Source organism: Prionailurus bengalensis, chromosome B1 (genome assembly GCF_016509475.1).
Source record: "Prionailurus bengalensis isolate Pbe53 chromosome B1, Fcat_Pben_1.1_paternal_pri, whole genome shotgun sequence".
Lineage (NCBI taxonomy): Eukaryota > Metazoa > Chordata > Mammalia > Carnivora > Felidae > Prionailurus > Prionailurus bengalensis.
The window spans coordinates 117,645,061-117,664,194 of NC_057344.1; the positions used below are offsets into that span (position 1 = coordinate 117,645,061).

The 19,134-nt window shown below is 39.8% G+C and overlaps 1 protein-coding gene across 1 annotated transcript in view; it reads right to left on the reverse strand.

Moving 5' to 3' along the window:
• Positions 1–19,134, reverse strand: part of ARHGEF38 (Rho guanine nucleotide exchange factor 38) — a 129,080-nt gene that overhangs the window by 45,574 nt on the left and 64,372 nt on the right. The window contains exon 4 of the mRNA XM_043571252.1: positions 1,403–1,550. Within this exon, the coding sequence (XP_043427187.1) occupies positions 1,403–1,550 (148 nt within the window). The remainder of the gene's footprint in view (positions 1–1,402; positions 1,551–19,134) is intronic.

Sequence of the window (19,134 nt, forward strand, 5' to 3'; positions counted from 1 at the left end):
TCCCCTATCCATGGGTTCATTTCTCGGGGTTTCTGTTACTACGGAAAAACCGTGATCCGAAAGCAGATGGTCCTCCTTCTGATGACTGATCCTAAGCAGGTCCATAGTAGCCTAACACTACTTCTCAAGGCCTATGTCATTCACCTAACTTCATCGCATCATCATGGAGGCATGTTATCATCTCTCATTATCACAAGAAGAAGGGTGAGTATAGTACAACAAGATATTTTGAGAGACAGACCATATAACTTTTATTGCAGTATATTGTTATAATTGTTCAATTTTAGTTATTATTGTTAAATTCTTACTATGCCTAATTTATAAATTAAACTTTATCATAGGTATAGGTATGAATGTATACAAAAAAAAATAGTATATATAGGGTTTGGTACTATCCAAGTTTTCAGAAATCCAGTGTTGGGGGGGGGGGTCTTGGAATGTATCTCCCATGGATAAGATGGGGGATTACTGTAGTCTCATGATTTCATTTTCATAATGGGGGAATATGCTAGAGGCTCAGACTGCTGAGTATGCTTTGATTAAGATATCACAACTCTCTCTGGCTAATTCTTTGACAATGGGTAATCCTTAGAAATGAAACACCACAGTAGAACCACTAGGTAAGATGTGGAGTAGGGCAGAAATGTCGGCTTTAGCTTCATGTGGTAGAACACTGCATACAAAATAAGATACCAATTCCATTTAGGAGAATCAACCCAAACACATATCCATATTTATGCATATAAATAAAATCAGAAAAAATGCAAGCTGTGGTTAATACATGGTCTAGCAATGAGTTAATACCTGGAATCGCAAGTGTTTTTATCTTATTTGTACTTCCTTATATTTTTTAGATTTTTATGGTGAATAATTTCCTCCAGATTAAAAAAAAATGTATATTAGGTAGCACCAAAACTTTAAGGATAAAGAAGGAAGGCATAACTAACTCCTGAAACTAACTTGAACAGGGTCTGACTGAACCTGGTCTAGTGAATCTGGGGAAAAGTGAGAGCCATCAGAGAACCATGGAACATTCCACTAACTTTATTATTCCACATGCTGCAGTGGTCACGGTGCCCCATGCTGTCTCATGGTGGGGGGTGGGCAGGGAGGTAACAACAGCTTTAAGAAGGGCCTTTTCTTCCACATTTCATTTTTTGATATTGCATTTTTCTATCTCTACAGAGCCCTGAATCTTCTCCCATGTTATTTTTAGTCATGCTCACAGGGGGGAGAAAAGAGTCAATCAGGGTTTCTGGCATGTCAGCTTTTCATAAAGAGAACACAAAGTGGAGCTCCCAGCAAGCCTCATCAAATATAGGATTTATGTGAGAACTTTCATCTACATCCAGTTAAAATGTTCCCTGCTAGGCATGGAAATCATCATTTGAAAAGGCCTTACTTTAAGGACTGGATACAGTGGCTCAAATGTTGCTTCAGCTCTTCTTCCTTTTCATAGGATTCCAGTACACTGTGCGCCTCATCATGGTGGTAGCAGTAGATTTTATAAATATCTTCCAGGGGCCCTTTAATCTGCAAGAATACTTCTCCTGAAAAATGTAAAACAAAGGCAAAATGACATCAAGTCAACCAAACTGACATTCCACATATTTACTATTTGGCAACGGTGACAGTGTTAAGAAGTTGGATAGGTCCCACTTCATCCCCAGGTTACTCAGGAGGGGTGGAAGACGTTCCTTTCCTTTTTCCTTTCCTTCCCCTTCCCCTTTCCCTTCCCCTTCCCCTTCCCTTCCTCTTTCCTTTCCTTTCCTTTCCTTTCCTTTCCTTTCCTTTCCTTTCCCTTTCCCTTTCCCTTCCTCTTCCCCTTCCCCTTCCTTTCCTTTCCTTTCCTTTCCTTTCCTTTCCTTTCCTTTCCTTTCCTTTCCTTTCCTTTCCTTTCCTTCCCTTCCCTTCCCTTGCCCTTGCCCTTCCCCTTCCTTTCCTTCCCCTTCCTTTCCTTCCCCTTTCTTTCCTTTCCTTTCCTTTCCTTTCCTTTCCTTTCTTTTCCTTTCCTTTCCCCCTTATTCTTCCCTCCCTCCTTTTTTCTTCCCTTCCTTCCTCTCATTTATAAAATGCAGGATAAAGAGCTTAATGGAGATAGGCAGCAAAAGAAGGTTGGTTTTCTCAAAGGTGACTATGCATTTGACTGACCTGGAGGATCCCAGTTAAGGAAAACACTTTAGAATCAGTCTGTATGGGTTTGAATCAGGCTGTGTTACAGACTTGGACAGGTAACGACTTGGACAAGTTACTTTGGCTCTCTGAATCTGATTCCTCCCAGAATCAGATTATTATTTTTATTATTATAGGCACAATAATGGATCCAATTTTATATGCTCATTATAAAAATTAAAGAGGTAGTGTGTAGAGTACAGTTCATACATAGTAAATGCTCAAAATGGAGCAATTATTGCTAATTTTTTAGAGGTAAGGAAAGTGAAATTTCAGGTTCAATGTAAATTATTTTCTTTTAATATTTATTCAGCTAACATTTCCCTTGGTATCTGAAAGACAAGCAATAGAGTTTAGGGATATAAAATATTTCCTTATATGTGATAGTAGAAGAATTGGCCATTATTCCTGTTAAAACTCAGTTGGATACTACTATAAACCAGAGTTTTATCACTGTATCTTCATATAACAACTTGGGCTAATTGTGTCCAAGCATTTAAAGCATCCTTTTTGATATTATGATAAAATTGGGTCTGTAACTGATGGCTCAAGCAGATATTGAATAGTTGGATTTAATGACCCACTCCATCACTTGAAAATATATATTAAGTATCCACTACATAATCCAGCACTGTGTTAAGATGATTTGGGAGACAGAAGAAATACGTGCTAGCATCTGCTCCCAAAGATACTGCAAATGTGGTCTTGACAATGATTTGGGATTGAACTGATTGAGAGTTACATGGACCTACCAATCTGCAGCTATTACAGTAACAACAGTAAGTCATTCTTCCTATGGAAATAGAATGCCCTTTGTATTTTCAGCATGCTTTGCGCATATTAACTGCTTAATTCCCTATATGTGTAAGGAAATAAGAGGTTATTTATCCCTATTAAACAAGGATGGACAAATCTGAGTTTGAAACACATGTATGATTTTCCAAAGTCCGGTAGAGGCAAAGTCAGGATTAGAGGCTATCTTCGCCTCAGTTTTTCCTCAGATGTCAGTCCCCAACACATTAGAGCTTTGCTGGACACTACACAAAGTGGTGTGGTTGGAAAGAACACTGAACTCAGAATCAGAAATCATTGTTGTTTAGGGTTTGGGTGGTAACTGAGTATCTCAGTTCTCATCACCCCTGAGGATGAATTTGAGAATTAAATGGAACATAGATGTAAAAAAAAACCAAACATCTGGAACTAACTAGTTGCTCAATAAGTATCACTTGTCTCTTAATGCTATTCTACTATCTCTAGAATTAAAACACTAGTACTTTTAAAGTATCACATTCTGTTCTAATTTATATCCAGCCAGTAAAAGACTTTCCTTCCCTTTCCATTAGATCGGATTTCAGACTGTGTGTGTGTGCACGTGTGCACATATGCATGTGCAGGTGTGTGGGTGTGTGTCTTGTTTGTTTTTTAGTAGCACTTTTTCTGGACTTGTATGGAAACTCAGTGTCTGTGAGCATCTTTGGAACTGAAGGGATGAGGGATTTTTATTTTGTTCCTGGGATTTTCCTGAATTCATCCTTCCACCAGTGTAATTTTGGCAGATTTGGTCTTCAAGACAGCAACACAAACAGTAAGAAATAGAGTAGTTCCAAGAAGAGAAAATAAAATAGTATAGTAACTAAATGTAGGCTTGGGAACGAGAGTAACAGTGCAGGGTAGAGCAAGGACTTTGGCTGCCGAAAGGAATAATGACCCAGAAGTGGGAGCGAGTGACAGGCCCGGGTGAAACTCAGCGGCAAGTCCAGAAAGGATCTGGATACAGACAGCCCAACCCAAGATAGGATTACAAATATGTGTTCACTACAAAGCAGTTTAGAGTAAAGACAAAGAAAGGAAGAGGTAAGGACAACCTCATAAATCTGCAATAGGATCAAGTCAGAAAGTCAAAAAACAAGGGACAAAGACATTTATTTTACACACAATGAAACCATTAATTGTAAAGTCTCGTGCACGTGCACGCCCACACTCACATATATTTTTAACAGAAGTGGTGTAGTTTGAAAGAATTTATAGCTCTCTCCTTACTAGCAGAGTCAAATTTTTTACTCTTTTCCAAGTAAAATTCTGTTGGGGATCTAAGAACAATTATTAAAGTTAAAAGATATTTAAGCACTCTAATTGAAAGTCATTTATTCACCCAAAGGCCAAGTACAACACTGGCGGGCAGAATATTTGATTCCCCTTCCAGCCCTACCAATGTATTCTGCTTCATAATAATGCAGATAAAGCGATGTGTCTTGCAGCAAAAAAGTGATTCTGTTTCCACGGTAACATAACTCTGGGCTGCGTTTCTTTAGTGGTGAAGGACAGCTGCTCTGTCTAATGGATGTGGGTTTGAAGGGATGATTAGGAGTGGAGGGAGGACTGAGCCAAGACCAGTGAAGGTAATTTCACTTCAGGCTGCCTGTCACAAAAGCACCAGAACGCTATAAAATAAATATAACTTTCGTGTGCTTTTTAAAAAGATTCTAAAACCCAAGAATTTCTGCATTGGCTTTCCCCAAAAGCAATCTCCATGCAGAGGAGAAAAAGTTATCTCCTCTACAAACAACTCCCCAAAATATCGACCATATTTTATGTCCTGGTATCATTTTTCCAGTGTTGCAAATTGTTGCCTTCACTAATGTAAATATATTCATGCTTCTTGGTCCACCTCATCTTTATGTCCAGACCCTCATGTCCATCCCCAAGATATACCATACCATACAATTTGGCCTCTCTATTATTCTGACCCCACTCCAAGATGAATTTCCCCTGCAGGGCAGTAAACCAAGGTAAAGGCAGTGACACTCAAGAGATCTCCTTGTCCAAGGCTTTGGCTTAGGAAAATAGCATAAAAGGGAATGAAGTAGTTACTCCATCCTGGTTTTACAATTTAATGAGTGACTATTTCACACCACGCACTTTGGTAGGTACTGCAGGTACAGAGAACCAAGGCTTCCCTCAAGAAACTTATAAAGGCCAGTGAAAGTAAACTCCCATTTGCCAGACTTTGTATAAAACACAGGGGGACACCTATTCTGCTCTTGAGCAATTTCCATAACAGCCTGCCCCTGAAATAGGAGCTCTGAATGAGTACAAAGCATAGAGACACGCTGAGGGAGTAAGGTCTGTTCACAAGCTGCAAGTGGTTCTCAGATGGCTGGACAGGGCCATAGAACTTAGGCAAAGTTCCAGAAGAGGCTGTATTTTTAGGCAGGAGCTAAATCATGAAAGACTGTGTGTGTCATGAAGCAGCTGGAACTTTAGTCTGCAGGTGATGGAGAAGCACAGATGATTGATATTAAGTGGCAGTAATATTCTAGAAAGATTACTCTGGTAATTAGTCATATGAAAGATGGAATTTGAGGGAGGAGTTAGTGAGACTGGAAAAGAGAATCCAATTAAAAGGCTTCCATAGAAATACAACAAATAAATAATGAGGGCTAACACAGGAAGTTAGAGCCCTAAGAAAGAGTGCTCTAAAATCAATTGTGTGTTTTCAAATCCTGGTTTTACCATTTACCCCTGTGACATTTGGGAGAGTTACTTGACTTCTCTGTTCTTTAATTTCCTGATCTATAATATGGACAAATAATAGTAATAGTAGGGTTGTTTGAAGATTAAATGAATTCAAAACATGTAATATATCAGTAGTTGGGATGTGCAAATGTCCAATAGATGTTAGCTATAACCACTAAAGCAAAACAGGGAGGATGGAGAAGAGGGCAAGAGACATTGACGTATATGAGAGATGAAGAGGTTAATTCCGAGCATATCTCAGGATTCTAGTTTCAGTAAGCATGTGGATGGACAATGATAATAAGATATGGAGTTTATGTGGAAAGATGGAAAGATGTTGAGTTTAATTTTAGATATACTGAATTTGAGTCATCCAAAATATATTTAAGTAGAGAAGTCCCTTATGGAATTTGATATATGAATCTGAGATTGAAGAAAAAAAATTCTGCCTATGACCCAGCAATTTCACTACTAGGTATTTATCCAAGGGATACAGGTATGCTGTTTTGAAGGGGCACATGCACCCCAATGTTTATAGCAGCACTATTAACCATAGCCAAAGTATGGAAGGAGCCCAAATGTCCATCAATGGATGAATGGATAAAGAAGATGTGGGGTATATATATATATATATATATATGTGTATATATATATATATATGTATATATATATATATATACACATATATATACAAACGCACAATGGAGCATTACTCAGCAATCAAAAAGAATGAAATCTTGCCATTTGCTACTATGTGGTTGGAACTAGATGGTATTATGCTAAGCGAAATTAGTCAGAGAAAGACAAATATCGATGACTTCACTCATATGAGGACTTTAAGATACAAAACAGATGAAAATAAGGGAAGGGAAACAAAAATAATATAAAAACAGGGAGGGGGACAAAAATAAGAGACTCTTAAATGTGGAGAACAAACAGGGTTACTGGAGGGGTTGTGGGAGGGGGGATGGGCTAAATGGGTAAGGGGCATTAAGGAATCTACTCCTGAAATCATTGTTGCACTATATGCTAACTAACTTGGATGTAAGTTAAAAAAAAAAATTTAAGAAAATGGTAAAAAAAAAAAAAAAAGTGTCCTGAAAAAGAGGTGTAAGAATGTAAAGCTCGGGAAACAGAAGCCATAACTTTGCTATGACCATGCAAGAAAGTCTACAGAGTGAGAGGAGGGCTTCAGGACCAAATGCTGGGGCACACTAACATTGAGGGAGCCCAGAGGGAAAAGAGTCTGCAGAAGAGCTTGAGGAGTCTGGAGAAGAAAGGAAAATTCTGATTGGTGTCAGCCAGGCCAAGGATAAAATAGAAATACGGCAGAGAGATTGCATAAGTTTGTGGATGACAGAGCTGCCATTGTCCCCCAGTATGAGTACTCACCGTGAAGCAATAACATTTTTGGCTACAGCAGAATAAAAACTAAATTTCCTAGCCTCCCTTGAAATAGGGGTGGCCATATAACGAAATCTGCAAAAAGTTGTCCTGTGACAATATCCAGGAACTTCAAGAGGCAGATAGCTCATTATTAACCCCTTCTTCACCATATTTTCCTTTGTTCTGCTACCTGGAACTTGAACATTACCTGTACATGAAGATATGGGTAAGGAAGAAGCTTGTATCCCAGAGGACTTTGCAGAGCAGAGATGCTGTATAGATATAAAATATGTGCCTTGAGACTATTACACCAAAGAGAAATGAACATCTCTTAATTAAGCTGGTAATGTTTTGTTTTGTTTGCTGTTTCTACCAGCTGACCTTAATTCTAATCAACACACTGTTTCTTCTTCTTCCATAAGAAAATATTTTGGGAGGAATCATGACAGTTGAAGGGACCCTCTTTACTGCCCATAAAATATAACTCAAAAATTCTATGAAAATATTACTTAAATTGTTACTTATGAAGAGTTTAATGGACTGGATGTTTATTTCCCCCTAAAATCCATATGTTGAAGCTTTAACCCTCAGTGTGATGGTTTTGGAGGTGGGACTTTTGGGAGATACCCGGGTTAAGGTTAGATAGTGGGTGTGGAGCTCACATGATGGGGTTAGTGCCTTGTGAGAAGAGGAAGAGACATCAGCGCTTTCTCTATCCACCATGTGAGGATATAGTGAGGAGATAGCTGTTTGCAAAGTAGGAAGGGGGCTCTCACCAGGAATCAGACACCTTGACCTGGACTTCTCACCCTCCAGAACAGTGAGAAATAAATATCTATTTTTAAAGCAACAAGTCTAAGGTTATTTGTTATGGCGGCCTGAGATGACCAAGACACAGAGATTAAAGTACAAAGTTACTGGGGTACCTGAGTGGCTCAGTTAGTTGAGCATCTGACTCTTGATTTCAGCTTGGTCATGATCTCACAGTTTGTGAGATCGAGCCCTACGTCTACTCCCATGTCTAGTTCTGCGTCGGGATCTGTGCTGACAGAGCAGAGCTTGCTTGGAATTCTCTCTCCCTCTCTCTGCTCTCTCCATCTGCCCACACCTCTCCTTTATCTAAATAAATAAATAAATAAATTAATTAATTAATGAAAAACCTTAAAAAAAAGTACAGGGGTGGCTCAGTTGGTTGAGCGTTGGACTCTTGATCTTGGCTCAAGGCATGATCTTATGGTTCGTGAGTTTGGTTGGTAAGTTTGAGCTCATTCATCAGGCTCCACTATCAGTATATTCTCTCTTCCTCTCTCTTTGCTCCTCCCCTGCTCACACTTGCATATGCGCGCTCTCTCTCTCTCTTTCTAAAAATAAATAAATATACTTTTTAAAAGTACAAAGTTACTCCTATTAGCAAGAAAAAAATATGTAATAAGTTCAACTCTAAAAACCAACTACATACAGTGATGTTAAAAGAGAATTTTAGTTAAAATCTTAAGCATAAATTATGGTCTAAGATATATCCCAAAAGAAATTTCTGCAGTTCTAAGTAAAACTGGTTTGTCAAGGCAGAGTATACACAACACAGAGAAGGGAGTGAAAAGGCTTTGAGGACAAAGGGTAGATATGACCTACTCCCTAGAAAGAATGCCTAAGAACTGGGTGAGATAATATGAGCCTCTGGCTGTCACTCCCCTGAGGGACACACAGCTAAGTAAACCTGCCACCCCCAAATGAAAGAGCTTTGCTTGCAGCTTTTACCCAGGAGATGCAATGAGAGCTCCCCAGTCTGCTTAGCCTCCTTGGAGGAGAGCCCAGCTGTTGGGACTGAACAAGGCAGTAGATTAGCCAGCCAAAATGCCAGATCATGTATATGTTTCCTTCCTTTCCTTCCTAGTCCCCTTCTGTTCTCCAGAAGAGGGTAAAGTGAGGAGGGGAGATGAGAAGAAAGAGATTGTAAGAGTATATGCTGCTTACAGAAACCATCACCTTTGGCCTTGAGTCTCACTTAGTTCCTACCTAGCCTGGAAATAAAACTGACAACTACGCATACCCTAGTGACCCTGGTTAGGGTTATGAAGTTTAAACCAAATACAGGTGCCAGGTGGTGCATGCAACCATGGGATTAAAGCAATCAAATCCCTTGAGTATCAATTTTAAGAAGACATTTGTGAAAAAATCATTTTCATAGAAAAGAAGGCAATGGAAAATTTTTGTGAATTCTTTTTTTGTTTTTTTTTTTCATGAATTCTTAAGATAAAATGAAACTTCAAAGTTGTTTCATGTCTGTGGCAGTGGCTTTGGGTAATAATTCGACATTCCTTGGTGCTCATATTTCTCTTCTGGTATCAGGAATATGTTGGTAAAAAATTTTCAGAAGCTCTGGAGTAAGATAAGTTCAGAAAAATGAATTTGGCAATTAGATTTGACAATTCTGAGCTCTCTGGTGACATGGTAACAGCAATTTCAGAGGCATCATGCGAGGCAGGATGGAGAGGTGAGGAAGTGGGACCAGTAAGGCTAGCTAAACTGTGAAGAGAAAAAAGAGAAAGGAGGGGGAGCCACAATGGGGTTGTGGGGTCCTGTTCCATGGCCATTGCCGCGTCTAGTGCTGGGAGGACAGTGATCATTGTGAAGGGGTCTATCAAAGGAGAAGCAATTCTACAGCTGAGGCAGCATCCACCCAACATACCTGGCAGTTGGAAGTTCCTAGATGCAGGGCAAGACAAACAGGAGCATTAGCGGGCATGGAGATGGACTGTGTATAATACGTAATAGGACTTGTATAAGGAAGAATTAGGATCTCCTTCTGGCTGTGTCCAGAGTTAGTGACGGCATTTGGGGCAAATCAGGCTCTTGCAGTGAGGTGGTTGAATGCTTCTTAAGTATTTCTCCAATGCTAACATTCAAGAATATTGCTATTTATTTTGATGATAACTCATGGTCTCTTCCCGAACCTTTTTGACTTCCTGGATACTTTAACTCTAGGTGGGCATTTTTATAAAAAGTGGCACATTAAGAAAACACTAGCTCTCTGAGACTTGAAAGTGAAAACATTTCTACTGGCTGGATGAGGAAGAGATACATTAACTTTTCCCCCCTCAAGGTGGATAGCACCGATGACTCTGTTCTTCGACTAATCCAAGACTCTCCATTTCTCTCACCTTAGTAAATACCTCTCTCGAGTGCTAGCCTCTGCTACAGCTAGCTGCACTCTAGTACCCACCAGCCTCTGAAGATGCCACAGGACAAACCACAGGCAGACTTGGTAACAAAAGCAACAACGATCACTGTGTTCCTTCTGTGGGCCAGCCACCGTACCGAACACTTCTCATTCTCTCCATCATTTATTTCATTCACTCAGTGCTACTGAGGACACTGTTCTAGGTGCTGGTGAAGCAACAGTAACAATACAGGTAAGAATTCCTCCCCTCATGGAGCTTACATTCTAATGGGAGTATTCCTCATGTCTTGTACCCGTACGCCATGAAGGACTTGCTGTTCCCATTCGAAATACGAACAAATGAAGGTGGCATCTATTGCTAATTGCTTATCCATTCTTCCTTGTTCTAAACAAACAATATTTATTTAAAAAAAATTTTTTTAACGTTTATTTATTTTTGAGACAGAGAGAGACAGAGCATGAACAGGGGAGGGGCAGAGAGAGAGGGAGACAGAGAACCAGAAGCAGGCTCCAGGCTCTGAGCCATCAGCCCAGAGCCCGACGTGGGCTCAAACTCACCCACCGCGAGATTGTGACCTGAGCTGAAGTCGGACGCTTAACCGACTGAGCCACCCAGGCGCCCCGAAACAATATTTAGACCAGCAACACACCCAATGAAAAATACCGACCTTTCTCCGATCTCTGGTAGTTAGGGGTGGCCAAGCATGTGTGTGAGTATGTATTTACGTGTGCATGTATACGTGTAAGAAATGAAATGTGTGTGTGTGAAATGAAATCATGACATATAGGCTGAAGTCCCTGGGAAGGCTTGGAAACAAGCCTTGGGAGGAGGCGGTTTTGCTTTGATTGCTTGCAGGAAGGAATACTTGGCAGTGGAGGAGCCATCGTGAGTCCAGGAGGCCAAACACCACACAAGGACTATGAAGGAAAACGCTGCAAGGAGCCAGCATGTAGTCACCCCAGTTTTGAACTACTGAATTATGGATTTCTTGTTATGGGAGGAGAACGGCCCCTTTTCAGTTAAGTTCTTTGGTGAGGTCTCTATTCCAGGTAGGCAAGTGCAATCTTAACTGACCCCAGTGTCTTGGCCCCAGCCATAGGTCTAGTGGTGACAGAGTCAGCATGAAAGCACAGACTTGTCTCCCCCCAAATGCCATGTTCTCTCTGGGCTACCATGTACCTATAAGGCTTTTGCCTCTGCAAACGCCTTCTCATGTTCACCCCCTGCCTATTGGGAAAGTGTTCAGGGGCTCATAGAACTCTGGACTTGGCACTGTATTTCTATGTGTATTCTGCACAATATTTGGTTTTTCCACGCTCCATTCAGATCTGACTGCACAACTAAGCCACGGACCTTCGTGAGCCGGCTCCCCAGTGCAGGTTCCTAGAACTTAACATTCTCTTCAGAGAACAGAACTGTAGAGCTTGTTACTAAGCCACTCTGGCTTTATTTTTCTTACAAGAAATAAGTCCTTGTAGCCCTAGGAAGCCAGCTTGACCACACTCAGGAGATTGGAAGCCCAACCCCACATCGTACCCTGCTGACAGCTTCCTGCTGATTTTTCCTTTCATGTATGGATTTGCTTATTCTTGACCTCCTCCCCACCCCCAAAAAAACCTTTTTTCCAATAGGCACACTGTCTGATAGCTTTTCTGTTACTGCTGACATTTAGAATAAAATGCCCTGATCTGTCAGCTGCTGCATCTGGGACTTGCCCCTACTGGCCTCACATTCAGTATGTGGGTCTGGGATGTTCCCGGGCTGTCCCAGCTGGCCAGAATTAACTAAGTTGAGCCTACCTGTGTCCTGAGTACCACACACACACACACACACACACACACACACACACTGTAGAAGAATTATTCAGGTGAGCCACTTTGTGGCATTTCCCATATGGCAACATGACGTGAATTATCAGTGACTAATGTTCTTCTCACAAAATCACTGCTAAAGGCACAGATTCCTGCTTCAGGGACATACAAGAGACACTGCTTTAGGAGAACAAAGTACTGCCGTAGAACAACAGTGCATCACCCACTACACCTTCAAAGAACAGAAAGCTCTAAATTGTCTTTCTCTCAAAGGAGAAACTCACCCTCAGGAAAAAGCATATGAGAAAGTGCAATTCCTTTACCACAAGCTTCTTTCAGCTCTGGTTCTCACTATAGTGTGCCCGAGGTAAGCACAGAAGATAGACTCAAACATATTCAAAACTCAGTCTTTCTTTTAATTCTTTGAAACATTACAGCATTGTTGCAAATGTATATAAGAGGAAGCAAACTCTGTTTTGGTTATCTATCTATGTAACAACCACCTCAACACTTAGAACCTTAAAACAGCGACTGTTTTGATTTTCTCTTACAATTCTGTGGGTTGGCTGGAATCAGGCATGTGGTTCTTCTGCCCGCCCCCCTCCCGATGCCTGCTGGGGCTGCAGTCATCCCAGGGCTTAACTGACTGGTTGGTCCAAGATGGTTCATTCACAACTCTGGTGCCTTGGCAGGGACAGATGGAAGGCTGGCACCAGCCAGGATTCTGGGACAGCTGAGCCACTTTCTCACCCTATATAGTCTCAGGTCTAATCTCTTTCCATATGACCTCTCCATGTGGTATTTCCAGCAGGGTAACTGGACTTCTTAAATGGCAGGTTCCTCACAAAAGAAGAAACTTCCAGGCTTTCTTAAGGCTTAGGCTCAGTACCTGACACAGTGTCACTTCCATTTCATCGTATGAGTTAGTGAGTCTCAGGGCCAGTCCAGAGTCAATATGGGACTAGACTGCATAGCAGCATGAGAGGCATGGTCTATTGAGAGCCATCTTGGGAAAGTGACTACTGCATTGATATTCACTCTATAGAATGTGGAAATGACATTTGATATGTTAAATCATGCTTTGTGGAAGAAAACATGTTGCCTTATTAGCTCTGTGAATCATCAAGATGCATAGATATTGGGAGCATCTAGAAGCTACACATATCCAGTGAATCTAAGTGTTTCAAAAACATGATCAGGACCTCTAGGGGGGAAAATCACATTTTATTCAATGGTTGCATACACAAGAAATAAAGCTCGGTAAATAGATGGGTAAATTTAATATTCTCAGTATAGCAAGTTAGTAATATCATGTATTGGATATTTATTAAGAATAGGCACTGGGCCATCATTATTTATACATGATTTTACTTAATCTTTACAAATACTCTATGGGGCGAGTAGTATTACCTCAAATTTCCACATGAGAAACTAAAGTTCCATGAGATTTTCAAACTTGCCTAAGATTGAACATGTAGTAATTGGATGAGTCAAGATGTATACCTAAGTTGACCTGATATTGAAACCCTTGCGTTTTTAAACTCTATCATTTTACTTGTTTTGTCTTCGCTCACTGTTTTCTTAAATTGTTACAGAATAATCGTCCTTTTAAGTGGAAACAAGAGCCACATCTCATATTCCCATCTCTAAAGATTTAGAACCCATTTCCTACTTAGACAGCCTGCTGAAGTCAAGATTTTAAAATCCAGTTTTTATCTTGGCATGATAGTCCAGACCATTTCCCAGAGCTCTCATATCTACAAACATATGCCTCTGTGCTTAAACTTGAACTTCATCCAAACCCCAAGGTTATTAGTGAGTAAAATCCTCCTTCTGGTTTTATCTAGGTATCTGGAAAGTTTCCCTTTGGCACTAGAGCCGTGAATCACAACTTCTCACTCGTGCCATCTAAGGACAGAGAAATGGAATACCTGTGCTTGGATTTTGTGGTAACGTGATTTTGGAAACATCTCACCAAAAATCAGGTTATCCTGGTGAAAGATTTAGTAGTAGAAATTGCTGTTGGTGGCATGGGATAGAAATTGCCAGTGAACTCTGTATTGATTCGGCTACTATGTATGGATCATGGAGGGCCTCCTTGCCACTATGCTCCAGACACATTAGGTTGTTGTCCTTTACGAGAATTTCCTATACTCTCCTGCCTTGGGGCCTCTATGCCATTTGTCATTTAGAAAGTCATTTCCTTCAATCTCCACCTTTCTAAATCCTTCAAGTCCAAGCTCAAAATCCACTTTCCAGATCAAGGTTTTTTTCATCTAAGTTGAATTAATCTCTATGAATGTGTATTAGCTATTGCTGCAGGAAAAAAAAAATCACCCCAAAACTTAAAGGTTTAAAACAACACTATTTGCTCACAATTCTCTGCATTGACAATTTGAGTGAGGCTCAGCTGGGATGGCTTGTCTCCAGGTGTCGTTGATGGGGTTACTCACGTGTTTGCAATCTGTAACCAGGGACCAGCTGGCTGAGGAGGCTGCACTCACATGTCCAAGGCCTTGACTGTGTTGATTGAAATGTTGGGTAGTTTGAGCCTGCTCTATCCCTGAGTGGAGAGTGGATGTCACAAGGCTGTTGTAGAACATCATTTTGCCACATTTTATTGGTCAAAGCAAACCATACTGCTAACCCAGATGTAAAGGGTACGGAAACTAAAATATGAATCCAACTCTTTCTTTTTCAAATATGGCCTTACTGTTTTATTTTTTTAATTTATTTTTCTATAATCTTCCTCAAAGTTGCGATTTATGATTGGTAAATGAAATTGTGTGAGGCGAACATGATAACCACTACACTATGGAAACGGTAAATGAAATTGTGAACACATTCAGTTGAGCTTTCTCTCTAAACCATAGTATTTTTAGTTTCTAATTAACTAATTTTATACTTAACAGAAAATTGCAAAAATAGTACAGGTAGTTTCCAGGTGTCCCTCACTCAGCTTCCCCAGGGTTAACATCTTGGATAACCACAGTACAATTGTCAGAAAAGGAAATGAACTCCGAGTGCTTTGGTACTGTTAACTAAACACCGTATTTGAACGTCAACACTACATTCTTTTACTGTTCTAGAATCTATCCAGGCTTTCCCTTGCATTTATTTGTTACTCCTCTTTAGTCTGCTGCAGTCTTAAATTACAGCAGTTCCTCCGTCTCACCTTATCTTTAATTAATTTGACATTTTAGAAGAATATCAATCCATTATTTTGTCAAGTGTCCCTTACATGAGTTTGCTAATGTCTAGTGTTTTCTCGTGATCAAACACAATTGCACATATTTGGGGCAAAAGTGCTACAGGTATGATGTTGTGTCCCCCTCAGTGCATTGTACTGAAGGTTTATGATGTGAATGCATGTTATTTCCTGGCATCGTTGACTTTGGGTTAGGTGGTCTTTGCTGGTTTCTCACTGTAAAATTACCATCTTTCCCTTTAAGGTTAATAGTCACTTAGGAGAAACTTTGAAACTATGGAAAGTATATTTCTCTTCAAACTTTCAGGCACTAAATCAAACACTGATCAGTGGATTCTGTCTGCAACAATGACGGCACTGTTTGGCTAATGGGGGGTTTCGATTTTCCTCTTTCCTTCTATATCATTGAAATCTACTATAAAAAAGACCTTTCCTTTCTCCTCACTTATTTATATCAGTATGAACTCAATATTTATTTTATTCTATGGGTTAAAATCCAATACTACCATTATATATGTTGCTGCTCAAAAACGTAGGCCATATTTTTTTTAAGTGGGAAAATACTCTTCTATAAGTGCAGAGGCACTTAATAAGCTTAAAGAAAATTCTGATAAATGGAAAATATTAAAATTATGATTACATATCTCTTTATATTGAAATATATAAATATTTGGGCTGAAATATTTCCAAAAGTACTGACTTTTAGCCTCCATTTGGATTCTTTTCTTTATTTTTGCAAAATAAGCTCACCAAAAAGGTGTTTCTATTTGTGATTTTTGAATATTTTTCCAAATATCGATCTTGTAAAATCTGGTACAGGATAAAACTTTATCCTATTTAGTAGGAATTCCATCAACACTTCTTTCCATAAGTCAAGTTTTCTAAAATAGAATTATAGAGTTTTAAAATGAAATCTTTTACATAATAGAAACTCTCATTTTTAAAGCTAATTCCGGGGCGCCTGGGTGGCGCAGTCGGTTAGGTGTCCGACTTCAGCCAGGTCACGATCTCGCGGTCCGTGAGTTCGAGCCCCGAGTCGGGCTCTGGGCTGATGGCTCAGAGCCTGGAGCCTGTTTCCGATTCTGTGTCTCCCTCTGTCTCTGCCCCTCCCCCGTTCATGCTCCGTCTCTCTCTGTCCCCCCCCCAAAAAAAAAATAAATAAAGCTATTTCCTTGTTTCAGTAGGGATAAATTTCAATGTTTTCCCATTTGCAATTTTGTGCTTAATAACAGATTAAAAAGCTGATGTTACTTTCCCCCTTTCTTTGTTGAATATTTTAACTAAAGACTCCTAACTAATTTTGAACAGAATGTCTATTTCTAAAAGTTGATCAGTGGCACTAGAAGCAAATAAAGTGTTAGTCATGCATAAGATTGTTTTTTAAAGACATCAACTTTATCCTCCAAATATTACATGTATGTAGCTTACTCTAACTTTGTATATTTAAACTACTTGTGAATTTTGACTACAGTCACCATGTCAATTTACAGAATATCACAGCTTTTGTACATAATCACCATGATCAATCTCAAGTAAATTTCTGCTCCATATTTTTCTTACTTTGGTAAAAACATTATTTTACTGAGTTGCTGTGCTACTCGCAAATATATATTCACATTATCACGTGCATTCACTAGTTTACTTTTAAAAATAACACTAACATTTACAATAAGTTCAGAAAATTCCCCTTTGACACAATAAACTTCCAAAAGCTTTTCTTCAGTTCTCTGAATTGGTTAAACATTTTTAAATCATTATTGGAATTAATTAATTTTTTTTTATTTAACTCATCTGCTCACACTGTTATAAAAGTGTCATAATTTAACGGTTTGTAAACTCTTCTGCTATTGGTGTCAACTCATTAATAGCCATTGCTTTACATTCTCACAGGCCCGAGGAAACTCAGAACTAAAACTGAGAGAAATTAACTTAGGAGAACTGTTCTTTGACCTAATGAAGCCCTGCTGCATGAAGTGCTATGGAAACACATCTTCCGCAGCCGCAAGTGCTAAACCACACGCACCTGGGCTCAAAAGTATAGGTAAGATTTCAACAAGTGGGAAGGAGGTCAAGAAGAAGTTTCCAAGTGAAGTAGTGGCATGAACAGAAGCACGGTCAGGAAATGCCAAATGCCAAGGTGTTAAAATAATGGGCACAAGGGTGCCTGGGTGGCTCAGTTGGTTAAATGTCTGACTTCAGCTGAGGTCATGATCTCGCTGTTTGTGAGTTCGAGCCCCATGTCTGTACTGACAGCTCAGAGCCTGGAGCCTGCTTCAGATTCTGTGTCTGTCTCTCTCTCTGCCCCTCCCCTACTCATGGTCTGTCTCTGTCTCTCTCAAAAATAAATAAACATTAAAAAAATTAAAAAAAATAAAATAATAGGCCCAATCTTCTTAAAACAATAACTAACGTTTGATGTAGGTGTTGCTGTTCCTTCAGCAGATTTCTGTCTTCTGATTGTCTTATGGTCAGCAATAGCATTTAGGACCCTGTGGTGGATGGCAAGTATCCTGTGTGTTATGGGTTCGTCATCAACTTTCTTGAGAAACAGAAGATCAATACTGAATTTTTATAAAATATGCATAGATTAAACGCTTGCTTCTGAAAGGGTTTATTGCAAAATAAAATAAGCATAACCAGATAATTAAAAAGTTATGGATTCATATCATAAGATAAATTACCAGACTATTGTAGCAACAGTATCTGGATACTCTCTGTGGCAGGACTGCTAAGCCTCTACTTCCCACACATTTTTCACTTACAAATAATCTTTAATTCCCTATATGTTTCACTAAAACCCACTGACTATTATCCTGGTGGCTTCATGGCTCTTACAGGTTATGGCATGGGCCACCCATCATGGGCCACCCATCACAGGCCATGACAGACTAAGTGCTCTACCCAGTGGCAGCAGGATCTGTAGAATCAGATACATCTCCCGCTACCACCAGAAAATGTTACTAGCTGCTCGTGTCCAAATGCCATCTTTTTATCAGACAACATTGTGCATGTTGCACTTCATAAGGTTGGGAAAGGGGAGATGAGCTGTCTTTCGGAGTTTAGCATGTGCTATGGTGAGAACTATGTCAAGTGCCCCTGCCTCTTATATTCTATTAGGAGAGACTGGTTAGAAATTGAAGTACAATGAAGAGGTCTTACCAACTCTCTTGTAGTGCAGCTATTAATAATGATCCTCTTTAAAAAGGAGAAAATCCAGGACAAATGCTCAACTGGACTGGCTGCTAGAAGAGAAGGCTAAAACCAGAATGTTCTAGGTAAATCAGGATACTTCTCTTCTTAAACCTGGAATTGTCTTTGACTCCAGCACATGCAACCAACCCCTAAGTCTTGTTTATGTTTTATCTGACATTTCTCTTGAATTTGACCCCCAGTTTTTATTCTCACTGTATCCACTTTAGCCTAGATAATTGTTACCACACAACTGTGTTATTTATAACAACCTATTTACAGATTCTCTTCAACTTACCGCAGTTTTCTTTCTCCAGAAACTTGTGTGTCTCATCACACCCTTGCTGAAAAAATCTTTTAATGGCTCCTCAGTACCTGCAGAGTGAATTCCAAATTTGATTCGAAGTATAGTCCGCCCCTATTCTATACTGACAGATTCATTCCTTACTCCTTCCTTCCATGAATCCTTCACTCCTGCTTGGCTTGATCTCTCACCATTTCCCAAAAATGCTTGGCATTTGGCATTTGCTGTCCATGCTTGTGTTCATGCTGTTGCTTCTACTTAGTCTTCGGGACCTGGACCTCACTTGTTGAAATCTGACCTGTAAGTCCAAGTAACATCTTCAAGAATCCTTTTGTGACTCCCCATCTAGAAATACTTTTTATCCCC